The sequence below is a fragment of the Ciconia boyciana genome, chromosome 24, assembly GCF_034638445.1.
Source record: "Ciconia boyciana chromosome 24, ASM3463844v1, whole genome shotgun sequence".
Lineage (NCBI taxonomy): Eukaryota > Metazoa > Chordata > Aves > Ciconiiformes > Ciconiidae > Ciconia > Ciconia boyciana.
In genome coordinates this window covers 3,830,059-3,845,749 of record NC_132957.1, presented here as the reverse complement: position 1 = coordinate 3,845,749, position 15,691 = coordinate 3,830,059, and the positions used below count along the sequence as shown (strand labels likewise).

At 44.8% G+C, this 15,691-nt stretch overlaps 1 protein-coding gene across 1 annotated transcript; it reads right to left on the bottom strand.

Moving 5' to 3' along the window:
• Window positions 1–3,639: 3,639 nt before the first annotated feature.
• KLF2 (KLF transcription factor 2) lies at window positions 3,640–6,064 on the bottom strand. The gene is made up of 3 exons (XM_072845760.1): window positions 5,981–6,064; window positions 4,944–5,835; window positions 3,640–4,481 (listed from the first exon to the last, which is right to left on the bottom strand). The coding sequence occupies exons 1-3, from the start codon at window positions 6,053–6,055 to the stop codon at window positions 4,306–4,308; spliced, it is 1,143 nt and encodes a 380-aa protein (XP_072701861.1). The 5' UTR covers window positions 6,056–6,064; the 3' UTR covers window positions 3,640–4,305.
• Window positions 6,065–15,691: the final 9,627 nt, after the last annotated feature.

Genomic DNA, 15,691 nt, shown 5'->3' with positions numbered 1-15,691 from the left:
TCCTATAATTTGAAGGATGGACAAACTTTTTTTGGCAATTCTTGTGGATGGAGGACCAAAGTGTAGAGCGAGTCAGTGTTTTCAGGCAGTTTGTAAACGGCTGCGAGTAACCAAGGACTTGCACAGGCTGAGATCCCCCATCCCTGCACCCAGTAAGCTATGGACAAAATTAAAGCTTAAACTCCCCCAGCAAAACTGCAACTCTAAAATGAACTTCCAGAAAAGCCAGAGGGTTTCTAGTCCAGCCTTCCACTTCAGGGTTGAAAAAAAAACGGATTTGAAAGCGCCCTGCCCGCTTGCTTGCAGGGTGCTGGTGTGGCGCTGGGCTGCTTTGCAGGGTGCTGCATCTCCCTTGAGAGCTGGAAGGTGACCGAGCGGCTGCAACGGCCCCTGGGGCGGCAGGACGCCGTTCTGTTCTTGGGGCTGTTTCAGCAGCAACAGACTCTGCGTTACGGTGTTTTCTGAAGATGAGTTCCCATGTAGTACAGATTTAACTGACTCTTCTGAAGTCAGCAGGTGAGAGAAAAACCGTTTTCAGCGTAGCGAAACACCACGCTCTGAAACCTGGAGTGGAATTAACTGACTTTAAACAGTGACTCCTCTGGATGGTGTCTCGAATTCAGAAATATTTGCTAAAACTTTCACTAGGAACGTTATGCAGGATTTGGTAGTTTCTGTAACTTAACGTGCTCTATCTAATCTGGCAATCTATCTTGCAAGTATAGTGAGCCCATCACTGTGGTATCTTATACGAATATGTGTGAAAATCTTGTTTACAACGGACTCTACATTTCCTCCTATCGGGTTTGACTACAACTTCTTTTTTTTTTTTTTTTTCCTTCCCTAGTGTGTCAAAATCAAATCCAGGATAGCTGCAGATGGAGAGGGCAGGTCTTTGCTGCATGCTCCCTGGGAGGCATCTGGGATTCTGGGTTTTTTGTGTTAATTAGAACAAAATTACTTAAAAGATGATGACCCGATGGTCTATTACGAGAGGACATTGCAGAGTGTTAGAGATTTCCTGCTGGCCAGGGGAGGCTTGGTAGCTCGGTGGAATCACATCAGCACATCTTTGGATGTACTAATTTAAGGCAATTAAAAAAAAAAAGAGTTGGCAATTACTCATAATAGAATGTGAGAAGAATGAGATCAGCATCTCTTTCTTTCTGCTACAAGATTATCTTGAGATTCAAGAACCTGCAGTTTCCTGTAAAGACCACACAGCAAATTTCATATATGCCCTCCCTTAAACAATTAAAATAAAGTTGGTCATGAGCTCTTATTAGTGTTTTGTGGCCCCCCCCCCTTTTCAGAGACTTGTATTTATATATTTTTATATGGTTTGGGTTTTTTTATATATATTTATATGTAAGAGGATGGCTTTGCCCTGTTTTCAGTTGAGTCACAACAAATCTAAAAGCTCAGAGGACACAACCTGCTCATTTTTATGTCATGAACAGCACACAGCAGAGCATGTCTCCACCGTGCACGATTTGAGAGTTGTTTGGTAACACGGTATCACGCAGATAACAAGTGTCTTATCTGAAGACCTTCTACTGAACAGAAGCAGAGGTAGCAGAGGTTATGACCCCTACAGCTGGACTATTTATTCACTGGAGCACAGGGAAGCGTGGACGGTCCCATGCAGAGGTACCGAGGAGGAGCACGCATGCCATCGCGGTGGCTGCTACAGAGGAGCCACACAAGCGGGGGGTTTTTAAGGGTTGGTGAATGCAGTAACATTTATCTCTGCATGCAGGCACTGTGCAGCGTTCATGCTTTGTGCCGGTTCACCGCCTACAGCTCTCGTTCACCCTCGTAATCTGGGAGGATAGAAAGGTGGCCAGACCAAAGGGCCACCTGGCCCAGTACCCGGCCTCTACGAGAGGTCACCAGAGATGGCTGGGGACGAGCAGAGCTGGCTACGCATGGCGCGATGCTTCCAGGCTCTCCCCCACTGCTGGAGAGCTCTGTCTGGGGACCTGCCCGAGCCAGATGTGGGGCTGCGCACTGAGGGGTGGCCGTACCCACCGCAGCGAGGTGTCAAACCTCTGCGTCTTCTTTTAATTACGTTATGAAAGAGGGAATAGTTTAAGATTGCACTGTATCAGTGAAACCTGGGAATGACTAAAAACATTTCCAGTTCTTCTGAAAGAGCGAGGGAAAGCCCGGTGACTATGGAAAGGTAAGGGTAAGACAATTTCAAAAATTGCGTTCTTAAGCTTATAAACACCGAAGGACATGCTGAAATGTGAAAATCTTCAGCTATGGGGAAAGAGAAGGAAATACCTAGAACTGTTGCAACAATGCATGTGCTAATTTTAGGACATCTTTAAGTCATCCTCACTTTCTGGAATTAGATTGTGCAATTTTTTTTCTAGCAAATAAATGAGGTTTGTTTTTAATGAAGAAATATTAAATCTCCCTTATATTTCACTTCGAAAGAGCTATAAAAGTGAAATGTGGAACTCATTCTTCCATGTCAATGATTAGAAGCCCAAAATACATCTGTGCCACATGAACAACTGCAGACTTTGCTTTCACAGAAGAATAGCTATATTTGTAGTTACTTTAAATGTATTCCTGTTGATTTCATTCTTGCGTATTCCAACTTGTAAAGTCAGAAAAATGTCACAAGCTTGATTAAAATCAAGTCCCAAGTATCCAGATGTCAAGGAAAAATGCTCCAATATTAAGCTGAGTCTGCATAACTTAATTAACAGTGATTTTGCTCTACAAATACCAAGGCTCACCACTAAACTGTAGCTGTAAAAACAGAGGATCCTCATCAGAGTTTCAGAGTAATTGCATGGCTATACTATTTGGACTTACGATCTCATTTACAGCTGTGGAAGAGCTTTTGGGGGGGCTTCATTTGACTTGTTGCAACTATTCACTGCTATAGCTACTGCAGTATCCAGTTTATTTCAAATTAGTTTTCAGAATCTAGATTCTGGCTAACTTATTTTCCTTCAAAATAGTAAATATCTTTCTTAACTCCTGAAATATAGGTGGGATTCAGAATTATGAAGTGAATTTAAGTTTTTGGGAATGAGTTATGAAGGTATTTTAACCTGTGTTGTGAATTTATGTTTAAATTCCACTACTGTTCTATTGGAATTCTGCACCGAGCTCTTGAGAGCAAGGATAATTTATGTACAAGAATGCCTTAAAATAAGCCTCCGTAATTACAAAAATGCAGTGTTTAAATTTATAGTAAAAACCCACACACTGCTGGCAAAACTATAACTGCATCTGGAAAACATTAAGGATGCTATTAAAATAGTCTAGCATAAACTAGAAATGAGACTGAAATTATAGTGTTGCTTACTTAACCATTTTTAGGAAGTATATTTTGAATGTGATATACTTTCCTATTTGATTTTTTGATAAAACACCATATTGTATCTTGTTTACCATTGAGGATGAATTACGTACTCTGTTATCTATTTTAGAAAAACCCATAGCTCAGATTTTTTTAAGCCTCTTCTTACGGTTGTTGATAATTTAAAACATAACCAGGTGGTTGTTGGTCCAGCCAGCAGGGGAAAAAGTAACAGGGATATGTCAAAGGAGAATAAAAATCACAGCAGTTAAAAACTTATTTTATTAAAAAGATGAAATGTTTTCAAACATTGAAAAATTACGTTTTTATAAAAACAGAAATAGGCAAAATACCCATTTGTCTTCTATTTACATATACAATATTTCTCATTGTATAAAATTATTTACAATATATAAAAAAAATTACAGTAAAATAGGTTATTTTCTTACAAGACATCAAGCCCTGTACTTCTAGTGTAGATCATGGCAAACAAGAATATTATTGCACCTGTGAAACAAACAGTCTAACAATAGGAGTGTTCTCTTAGCCATGCCTTCAACCGACATCTAAAATAACATCGTTAGCTACAGTAACATTCATTTAACCTCTTCTAGGGTCAACTTCAGGCAGTTTCCATACAAACATTGTCTCGTAAAGCTTAGGACGGGGCAGTTAGAATCAGAAAAAACATATTTACAGCTTCTTCTATACAGTCTGTATGGAGTCTTATGGAGTTTACCCTTCACAGAAGCTGCATAAATAACCCCTAGTCTCCTGACCAGGACGGGCAGGTTCACTGATAGTCACGTCAAATTCTCTGCAGGAGATGACTTGGCTAAGTCTCCTTGTGTCAAATCCTCCTCAGCTTCCATCGCTAGAGCGTCGGTGCCTCCCTACGTAGTACCAGCTACAAGTTTTTAACGCTTCTGCACCTGAGCAGTTAAATAACGTCCACTGTCGGCAGGTCAGAGTCTCTAGGGCTACATGTGCCGTTTCATGTGCAAAGCCAGGTGGTCTGACCTGGAGAACGCCCTGTCGCAGAGGTGGCACTGGAAGGGCCGGTGGCCGGTGTGCTTGCGATAGTGACGGGTGAGTTCGTCGGAGCGAGCAAACTTCCAGCCGCAGCCTTCCCAGTTGCAGTGGTAGGGCTTTTCACCTGTTGGAGAAATCACAGAGAGCGTGACTCAGCGCGGCACTCCCACGTACAGGCAGCATCACATGCTAGGCAACCTTCCGAGTTTATCTCAGCGTACCCTTTTATTTGCTACCAAGTCCTTCTACAATAAGATCCAAGTGCTTTTAAGCCAAACGAGACTGCTCTAGCAACTCCTTTGCTAAACCTGTATCTGTGAAATGTGGAACTGTTTCTGCTAAACTATACCTGCAACGAAAATCGTTTGAGAACGGGCGTTGGAAACCCTTAGAAAAGCTTTGACCTACCTATGCATAGGAAAACACTTAGGCATTATAGGTCTGATCACCTGTCATAGCTCAACCGTGACTACTCCTGGAGTTAGACTACAGGGTTAAAGCTCAGGCTGCAAACTGTTTTATACAGGCGGCTATCGCAACCGGCAAGCAGCGTTATCTCCGGATGAAGGCGACCAGTCGTATTTACCTGTGTGCGTCCTGAGGTGGGCCTTCAGGTGCGAACTCTTGGTGTAGGTCTTCCCGCAACCTGCGTAGGTGCACGTGTGAGTGGCTGTCCTCTTCCGTGGCCAGGACCGACGTCCTCTTTTTGGTTTGGAGTCCAGCAGCTCCAGAGGGGAGGAAGGAGGGGTGAGCATGCCTCTGGGAGCGGAGGGTTGTAAGGGCAGGCTGTCCTCGAAAAGGCCAAACTGGGAGGTGTTCTGGTACTGGAGATGGGTCTGCGGGTGGTGGAAGCCGGAGGCTGGGTGGTAGCTCTGCTGGAAGGACACGGATGAGGGACACATCATCTGCGTGTGGCAGTCATTCACCATGAGATCGTCGGGGCTCAGCGGGGGCGTCTCTGCCCCGGGGATCTGCGGGGAGCTGGCCACCCGGGGCTGCTCGTAGGCCATCATGCAGGTCGCGTTGCCCTCCTGCTTGATCTTCGGGCAAGCCTGGGGCACCAGACCCAGGACCGGTCCATAATTGTCCATGTCAGGCTCGGGCTTAATGTTCTCAACGAACTGCGGGCCCCCGAAGCTGGGCGTCACGAAGAACCGCCCGTGGACATTGCCAGGAGGGCAGTAGTTGGAGTCCATCTCAGAGCGGATCATCTCCGGCACGATGCCGGCGTTGTAGGGCGGGGGGCTGCCCTGCTCCAGGGCACTGTAGCATCCCGGGGACGGGTTTGTCTGGTAAAAGCCGCCGCTCTCCCCTTGGGCAGGGGGATAGTCCCCACCGGCTGCGCTCTGGCCGTAGCCGTCGCTGCCCATGGAAAGGATAAAATCCAGCACGTTGTTGAGATCTTCATCCTCTTTGCGCGGAGAGAGGCCGCCCCAGGTACCGGCGGGGGTCTTGGCCTCCTGGTCGCACTTCCACCTCTGGGAGAGAAAGAAAAGGGAGAAGGTTAGAGGTGGTGTTTGGGGAGGGGGGGGTTAGGGAGAAGCGGGGCCGCGGCACCGCCGCCCACCCGTGCGATGAGCCGCGCCGGCCTCAGCGCGGCGGCGGGAGGGGGGCGAGACTCACTTCGTGGAGGGCTTTCTCGCGGCAGGGGCTGGCGAAGGTGGCGAAGGAGGGCAGGATGGTGTCGCTCAGCGCCATGGTGCGGCCGGGCGGGACGGCGGACGGCGCGGCGCGGCGAGCCGCCCTCCCCACCTTATAACGCGGGCGCGGGCGCCCTCAAGCCAATTGCAGGGAGCGGAGGAAACGCGTCCCGGACGGGGCGGGCGGGAGGCAGCGGCTCGGGCGCAGCCTAAATTTAGCCCCGGTATAAAAGGACGCGGCGGCGGCGGTCCCAGCCCGAGCGGGGCGGAGCGGAGCGGGGCCGGGCCCGCCGCGGCCGCCGGGCCCCCTCGCTGCCTCGGCGCGGGGCTCGCCGGCGGGCCGAGGGGCGGCCGTGGAGCGGCGACCCCCGCCTCGGGCCGCTGCCTGCGGCCGCTGAGGGAAAACTGAAGGGTCCCTGCCCCCGGGGACGCCAAGGGACCCTCGTGAGCTGAGGGGACGCTGAGGCGGCCTCTGCCTCCCCTGGGGATGCTGAGGGACGAGGGGCCACGGAGGGGGGGGCCCAGCCCCGGGGACACTGAGGGATCTTCCCCGACATGAGGGGACCGTGTGCTGAGGGACACCGTGAGGGACCTGCTGTGGGAGAGGGACACTGAGGGGTCCCAGCCCCAGGGACACTGAGGGACCTTCCCCGACATGAGGGGACCATGTGCTGAGGGACACCGTGAGGGACCCGCTGTGGCATGAGGGACACTGAGGGGTCCCTGCCCCGGGGACACTGAGGAAGACACCGTGAATGAGGGCTTGGATCCCCCCACCCCTCACAGCCTGGATTTGTCCCTGGGGCACGTGGTGGGACTGTACCCAGAAAACGAGGGTGGGAGCGGGAGGTGGAACAAGCACAGCGAGGGAGGCAGATGCCCTGCTCCGCGTGGGTGAACGCACCGGTGAGCTGGTGACGGAGGCTCTGGTCACCCTCAGGTCTTACGGACCCATCTCAGTACTGACGGAAAGCTGCTTAATGCCACTCTTGTACGGCGTCCCGGTGAGGAAAATGCTGGAGACTTGCATTTAATGAAAGTCCAGGTCTCTAGCAGAGTTTCCATTTGCTGCACAAAGATTGCCAAAATCAACGTTTCCTTATGACATTAGGAGAGAAATAATGCAAGTAGCTCCTGTGATCTCCTCTGTTCGTAGCCAATTTATGGTCCTGGGCTGAATTTTTCAGAAGGGATGACTGTTCTCCTCCCTTACCTTGGCCTCTAGCTCAGATGCCCAGTCTGAAGGAGCTATTCTCTAACAATTTTTGATAACGTGCCCCAGACTCCTGTTTTTGAGGATCACGGCTGCTTGGCAGTCGTCCAAGAGCGAAAGAGCAAAAGTGGCAATTCTTAAAAGAGGAAAAATGATGGTCTATCACAGGACAGGCTGATTCTTTGAGAGCCTGTTCAGAGAAAGAGCTATGCTTTCCCCTTACCTCCTCCATATTTCCTTTGCAATAACTTCTGAAGGGATTTCTACGTGAGCCGGAGATCAGAAGAGTGTAGGAGAACAACTCTCACTTTTATACGCTCTGTGCCCCACGAGAGGAAAGAGCGATGGCCCTTGGTGGGCTCTGGTTCTCAGAAGCATTTGGAGCATGTTCGCTAGAGCCCATCCCAGGCTTGTGGCTGTACGCAGCCATCTCAGGAAAGCACGGTTGCTAGGGTGAGTAAATGATCTTTTCAATAGCTACACATGTTGCAAAATAATGAATATTTCTCGTTTAACTTTCTATACTTTTTATTCTAAAAGTTCACAGGATGGCCAGGAGGAGCAGCCAAACTTCTGTGACTGGAGCAGAATCAATACACTGAATGCATGGTAACGAAGTACACAAAGATGTATGACTCATAGCTATGTAATGTCACACTTGTGTAATCTTTCAATGTAAACTCTTTTCCTCTAATAAAATGTTAGTAAGTGTACAATACGTATATATGGTGCTGTGAGTCAGCCAAGAAAATATACGCTGATGAATTCAGAATGAATGTGAATGTTCCCTTGATAACACACCCCGAATGGCTGTGTCAGTTTATGTGCTTATGATTTCAGCAACAGCTATAACAAAATATTTTGTTTCTAGGATATACAACTGTACGTGTATACACGGAGAAGCTCCAGTTGGATGCTGTCTTCCAGTAGGCACTGGAAGGACATTTGTTTATAGCACTGCACTGACTCTGTCACCTAACTGTGTTTTTTCGTTGCATAAAGGAAACGTTTAGCGGGTAATGAGAGTGAAAGCCAAGTGCACAAAATAATAAATCCACTGCCTTTAGTTTCTTTTTGTTTCCAATTAAAGCGGTGAAGCTAAAAAACTACAGCAGTGAAGCTACTAAACTATGTATAAAAAACTAAACCTGGTGAGATGAATGAGAATTTATTTACGTTGTGAGTCACTAGTTCTGCACAAATGGAGTCCAACTTTGCCATGACCTTCCACTTGGTCCATGATAGTGGGGCTGACATTTTCTGGCTTTTTGCTGTATGCAATGCTTATTTTAAATACCTAAACCCAAGACCCTGGCAATGATCTCACTTATGGCAGCATAGATCAGGAGTGATGCCACTGGTGTATAAATGTGAAGAATGTGAGATTAGAAAGTATTTGTTAATCTGCTGTGGATAGAGGAGAGCTAAATGATGTGTGGTTTGTCTTCCAGCCAAAGTAAACACAGGCTCAGCCATTTTTGTACGGCAAAGTTGATTTTGCTAGGTGTTGCTGCTGATCTCTGTTGCTTTTACATCAAGAGAAACTTTTAAAGGGATTGCAATCAAGATTCCACATGTTAATAGACGACTCAAAGCTGGGGCTGTGTGATGAACTGCACTCTTGGTGAAACACTGCAGCTGGATGGGTTGGTGAGAATGCCCACGTCACCTGGCTGCTAGAGCACTCTGAGTCATTACAGAACTCAAACAAACAAACAGAAAGCTCCTTTCTCATGGGATTGTTCTCAGAAGGTCCTGACTGCACCTAGAGCGAAGGTAGACGAGCTGAGAATGAGACCTCTTAGCACCACTGTTGAAAGTCACAGTACTAGTAACGCTGGACCACGCACTTCATATTTAAACGAGACAAGCATTATCAGAGGATTTCCCTGCCTGCATCTCCAATTGCTGTAGTTCTGTTGACTATACACTTTTTTTTGCTAATTTAAACTGCAGGGTCTGAGGGAGTACTTTAGAGTCTGCTTTCAAGGAAGTTGATAAAATGGCATAAACAACCACATAAAATAAAAGATACAGGTATTTTTTTGAGAGGCGTGTCTTAATTTGGGGAGAGTGATTTAATCCTGTAGCTCTTTTATCTGATTAAAGTAACATCATGAATTAATTTGATAAAGGAGCCCTTTTGACCAGACCTTTCATGACTGGAGCTGGTTCCTATTCAGGGACTTAAAGGTGAACCATCTCTTTGAGAAGCTGAAGTTGAAGGGGCCCATTAAGTTTTTAGCGTGCCATATTTTCCTTTAATATTTTCTGTGAGTCTCCTCTGAGCTATGTGCATGTTTTCAAAATCTTTCTTGAGGTTCGAGCACGGAAAATGTGGAGCAGCAGACAAATACGAGTCACCCCTCTTTAGCCAAGGACTGCACTTGCGCATTTTCAGTCGTGGCGTTGCTCTGACGCTCACCCACGAGTAACGGTTTCGCAAAGCCTCCCTCTCCCCCAGCTCTTTCATCGCATCTCAGCTTCCCAATCAAGGGCACCGCCACCATGTATATACGGTCTGCACTCAGGGCCGGCTCGAGGCTTTTCAACGAGATTTAATTTATGGCAATGGTGGAAGGGGAACACAGGGGGCATGGGGGGAGACTGGAAGGTGGAAGGGAGCCCTGGGAGGCCTGGTGGGAGTGCTGGTGGGCCACGGTGCACGGGCTGGGAAGCATCATGAGATGCTTGGAACAACTGGGAGGAACCCAGCTTATTTAGGGCTGCACAGATGGAAGGTAGAGACTGCGAAAAGGTACCACGAAAAGCGGCATCTGACATTTGCCATCTCCAGCGGAGCAAATTTGCTGCCCCGATTTTTTTACCTGTTGGCCTAGGTAAAAAAATTTTTGTCTATGCCAAAAAGCAGAGCGGCTTGCATTTTTTGTTCCTAGGATGGCCTTAAGCTTGTCCGTATGGCCATGCGTGGTGTTTGTTCCTGCCTGGATAGCGAAGCAGTTGTAATAATTCTTTAACAATGGCATGTTCTTTCTTCAAATTATGTTGCACTTCCTTGATCTTCGTCAGCTAGGACCTTATCAGCAACAGTTTCTGTTTTCTTCCAGGTCATTGTTAACGACATTGAGTGGTAAGTGACGATAAAAAAAAGATCAAGAACTAATAAACCTGCTTGATTAAAATTTAAATTAGATTTCAAGATGTATCAGCTTGTGTTTGGACCACTTCGCGTGTGCACACCATACTGATTTGTCACGTTCTTGTTTCTTACTGCGAAAATGATCCTGCACCGAGGCAAATCCTTACAGAGTTTTGCCTGTTACGTCAGCACCGCTGCCTTATTTAAACATTGTTAAAAGCCATCGTCGTTAACTAAACCAGCTTTACTTATAATTCTTTTCATGTATCAAGTCCCTCCAGTCTTTTGCCCAGGTTTATATAACGCTGACAGGCATATCTGGGTCATTCTGTTTACCCTGTTAAAATATTGACATAATATTAACATTCTTCAAGTCACCTGGGGCTTCCCCGCTGTTCTGAAAGTGATTGATAATAAACATTAACCATCTGGATAAGTCCTTAGTTGGTTCTTTCGAAACACTCACTTCTAAGTTACCCAGACCTGGCAACTTAATATTGTTTGAGATGAGTAGCAGTTGTTTTAACATCCTCCTTAGTTACTGGAATGGAAAGTATTTCAACATCATTATTGTCTGATCTGAATACAGCATCTGGCTTTATCCCAAAGAGAGAACAGAAATATTTTTTGGCACTTCCGCTTTTTCAGCATGATTATTGACAGTTCTATCATTTCCATTCGTTGTGATGGCAGTCTGAATTCGTTTTGGTGAAAGCCTCATTAACTTAGTTCACAAAGATTAGCAAAAGTCAAGCGTTGATACTTTCAACCACTGCACGCTTTAGCTAGGCAGACTTCCATCGATGCAAAGGAAAAAGAAGCTTAAATTCCATTTCAATAATAAGTCAAATTATATAAAGAAAACTTTTCTCAGAAATAAGCAAGAAAATACTGTTCCCGTCATTAAAGTACGGTCATGGTTCAGTAAATCATGCAAAAAATCAGCTGTTTAATGAATTTAATCGAGGTAATTATGTATTGTTACCTGAATTTGCTGCGTGAAGAATGATAGCGTTCAGCTGTAAATGATTTTTTGTCATCTTTGATTTGGGGACTCTTCAAACCTAAACAATCTATGCCAGTTTTTTAATTACCAGCTTTGCTTAGGTATGTAGTTATGTTTCTGCCAGCTTTTACTGATGTCTGTGTTGAATGCACATATGTCGTATTGCAGATGTCCCTTTCAGCTGTCAATTAAAAACACATTTGAGAGATCTTTTATTTTTTTACAGAACTGCGAAATGATACCACAGTTTCAAAAACTCTGCAAGCGTGTTTAATCATATCAGTGAAACTGCTTGAAATATCAGTTGCCGATTATAACTAGCAGTTTTCAGTTGTTGCCAAATACTTTTTATGACAGAATCAAGTCTCTAGTGAAGAAATGGGCAATAAGGGTGTGGAATAATAGGAGCATAAGTCAGAAAGTACCTATGCGGTTTCATTCAGAAAACTTACTGTTACTATTAACAAACATGTAGTAGCCTCCACAAAGTTGGAAGCCCAGTAAGATGAAACTCGTTTAATTCTGGAATACAGTGGGTGTTACACTGTGAGATTTCATACTAGTCACGTCTTTCCTGGTCTGCATTTTAGGGGAGAACTTACATAATTGGTTGGAGATGACATGAGAAAAAGTAAAATGATGTCTTATCTCTTGTGTCTGCTTGGGACAATTAGTAATGTTGGAAGACATGCGAAGTTAACTGGTTTTAGAAGCGAGAACTGTGTTTGGGGTTTAATTAATGCAGGAAAAAATTCTGTTTGAGGGAACTTCAAAGAAGTGATCAGATGCACTTTTCTCTCTTTTTAATTTGTGAGATCTGTTGCAGTCTGAGTCAGCACGGCAGATGCAGATGGCCTTCTTAGCAGATTTTTTTTGTCACTTTGAAGTTCACAGGTTTTAACGGGGGGAGGGGGAGAGAAGACTGGACAAAGCTTAAAACCTGCCACAAGCAGAGAATTACTTAGAAGTGAGGAAGTCTTTGGGTTCCTTTCCCTCACTGACATGCAGAACATCTTTATAGGTTATGGTTTTATCTGATCAGTGGGGGTTTATTCACCAAATATACAAAGTAGGAGTTCATATAGGGGGTAGGGTGGAAAGCCTTGTTTGACGTGGTGCACATGTGGGGTTCAGTTCTCATTTATAAAATACCTTCTTTGTCCTGCACCTGTATTATTTATTAGTCATATGTCCTTCAGTTGAGTAATGGGAAATACTGGAGCAAGCATTTCATTAACTGTGACACTGTTAATTGGTATTGCTCGCTGCCTGGAATTACTTTCCCTGTTTGAATACATGGAAGTATGAATCAGAGCTTAGTGAATTAGCCAGTGAGAGGAAGACAGGCATCTTTGCATGATAGGCTGTATGTATAGAGCAGCTGATCTCATTTGCCTTCCTGGACTATGAAATCCTTTTCAGACTTAGATCACTGAGGTATTCAGAATGATATATATTTTTTTCCATGATCACAATTAGTTATATCATTATGATTAAGCTTTGAAACTTCAGGGGGATATTTTGGGACAGACTTTTTTCCAGACGCTTATGTCCATTGTTGTGACCATTTTTTCTCTTGAGCTATTAATGCCTACCTTTTAGGATATTTATATATTTAAATTCCTGGATACATCTGAGCTTAGGAACAGTGCTTTGTGTCTTGTAGAAAATGCTTTCTATTCAGAAAAAAAACTTCAGCTTATTTTTTCATGTACCTGAAAATTTACTCCATATTGTTCAGCTGATATGCCTTATTGCTGCCAATAAGCTCTAGGGTGGAATTACGTGCGAGTCGTCAGGGTTGATACTGATCAAAATTATGGATATTTGGTGCTATAGTATATACAGCAATTGTAGTTTAAGAGAATAACGCTGTTGAAATCCCTCAAACGGTTACAGCTCTTCTTGAGCAATAAAATGCTTTTCAAGGGACAGCCTAATACAATGCAACTTTGTAGAACGAGTTGTGAAATTTTCTTTTCATTTGCCACATAAAGTGCCAAATAAATGTTTGCAATAAAAATACAAGCCTGGGAAGAATGTGTTTTGCCAATTACAGCATAATGTGGGCTACAAAGAAGTGTTCAGAATGGAGTTCAGTATGGATGTTCGTGTCAGGTTACAGCAGGGAAAAAGGTGCCTTAATTTGCCAAATAACCAGTGTGTTTTTTATCCCACATTTGCAAGGAAAATCATTGCCTTTGAAAGAAAAGAGAGGGCTCTAATTCTATGCAAAATGAATTCAGCGAGGAGAAGCAGGCAGTCTTCTGCTTGGTGAGAAACCAATGCATGGGGACTGCAAAACACTGATTGATGGTGGCCAATCCCTTCAGCTGGTGGTTGCCACATTTAGCTCCTCCAGTTGGCCAACGCCGGGCGAAGGGGGGCACAGGGTGGGATTAAAGCTTCTGTAGCAGAAGTGGTACAAGCCACACTGGGCCCGGTGGTAACAATTTAGGGGGCCCTTTCTCCTATTGCTCAAGAGTTTGCATGATTCACCCTGTTCCCTTTTTTTAAGTTTCATATCACAGAAAACCGAGTTATTTTTTCAACATAACTTTTACTTCAGCCTAAAGTTAGATACCGAAACACTGTGTCCGGAGCTACAGCTTAGCTCAGCCTGACAACGCTCTTGAAATAAAGCCTAGGATCCTGCTTGCTGAAAACATGCAAAATAAGAGCTATCTTGTGCTCGACTTCTTCGCCGACTGTTTTCTGTCTTCTTCTGCTTAAAAACCACCTGCTCCGATGAGATGGCAAAGCGTCTCATTCACATGAAATCAGCGCGAAGCAGCCAGCCAAGAGGCAGCGGCGTGTATGAGCGAGAGGGGATCCTTTGCAGCCTTTATATACCAGAGTTATTTTTAACCACAGCCTCCATGCTTATTACAGTGTTTCCTCTCTCAGACGCTCAGGAAGCCCACTTGGCTCTGTTTCCTGCTAACATGCGGCCCTGGCTCACAAAATCTCTGAGAACAACAGGCCTGAGACTGCTCGGCTCCATTAAAAAAACTGGCAACTTTTCAAGCCCTGACAGAAAACCTTTGAAAGCTCTGGATTTCCTCCAGCTAACGTATGAGGCTCCTACATCAGTGACAAATTAGACTGAAACAGCACAAAACGCTCCTATGTAAATAGCCTTTTTCTGCGTTCACCCTTTTAATAGTTCAAACATTATTTATAGTTATTTCTGTGGATGGAAAAATATTTTTATATTTTTCCAAAGATGGGTTCTAATGAAATGATTTCCTTGTTTGTTTGGGTCCTTTTTTTTTTTTTTCCTTTTTCCTTCGAGATTTTTGTGACGGTTTTCTTAGGCTCCAGGAGCAACCTTTCCTTCCTGGAAACCAGGACAAAATGGCTGTTGTGAGTTCTTCAGTAAAAGGCCTGTGTCCAGCGCTGAGCACAAGTCTCTAAACGCTGCCATTCCTCAACTATTAAATAATAGTTATAAAAGGCACAACTGACTTCTGATTTCCTGAGAGACAACAGAAGAGGTCAGTTGCACTTTATCGGTGCCTTTACCCATGCGTTTTATGCGTAACGTTAGTCCTTCGTATTTTATTTTTTCTTGAAGACTTTTCACTGCAATTCCAAAGGGACTCCTCCTTCCAAAAATGCTTTCAAGTATCAGAATAGATGTGACCTTCGGTGCTGAGAATGCTATTTTCTCCTGAGTTGACATTTTACAACATTCTAAGAAATCTTACCATGTCTTCTCATATCTGTCAGTAATAATGACATGGAACCATAGATGATAACTCCAAGATATTAGACTTATGTGATTTTCTGATTTTCTAGGAGTATTTCCAGTATTTCTCATCTTTGTCTGGGTCAGCATCGCCTGAAGGATTATTTATTGCCCTGGGCACGAACAAGAATCATCTGTAACATCTACCTGGCCTCTCTAGTCCCAGTATTTATCTCAGACACTGGAGGGACGAGCATGGTCGTCGGGAGCAGGTTCACTGGAGCAGGAGGATTTCCCTGACCTGCCCGTTTTCTTGCTAGCTGGGCAGTAAGGTGTGTTTATTCTCCCCCCCAGTTTTAATCATCCACAGCTTGAGCATGTAGGCGAAGGAATTGTAAGGCTCTGTTTCTACTTTAAGGAGAGAGTGATGGAGAATTCATCCCACCCTGGGATGATATGGCCAGTTCTTAGACGGCTAAAGGCAATTGCAGTTAATGCTACTCTAGCTCTACAGATTTGTGGAATTCCCTCCTATTTTCTTTTTCCTTCTTAAAGGACTCTCTTCAGTCCTTCAGCCTCTTCAGTCATGCCCTGACCCACTAGGTTATGCCTTATAGAAAGAAAAAAATACATTATTCTGGTTTTTAGGTTGACCATCTCTGTTGGTTTCGTATGACAGCAACA

Bases quoted from the DNA above. Each gene is read 5' to 3' on its own strand.
- KLF2 (XM_072845760.1), bottom strand. From the start codon at position 6,055: ATGGCGCTGAGCGACACCATCCTGCCCTCCTTCGCCACCTTCGCCAGC. The intron at 5,836-5,980 runs GTGAGTCTCGCC...TTTCTCTCCCAG, and splicing joins GCGAGAAAGCCCTCCACGAA to AGGTGGAAGTGCGACCAGGA. The intron at 4,482-4,943 runs GTAAATACGACT...TTTCTCCAACAG, and splicing joins CCACCTCAGGACGCACACAG to GTGAAAAGCCCTACCACTGC.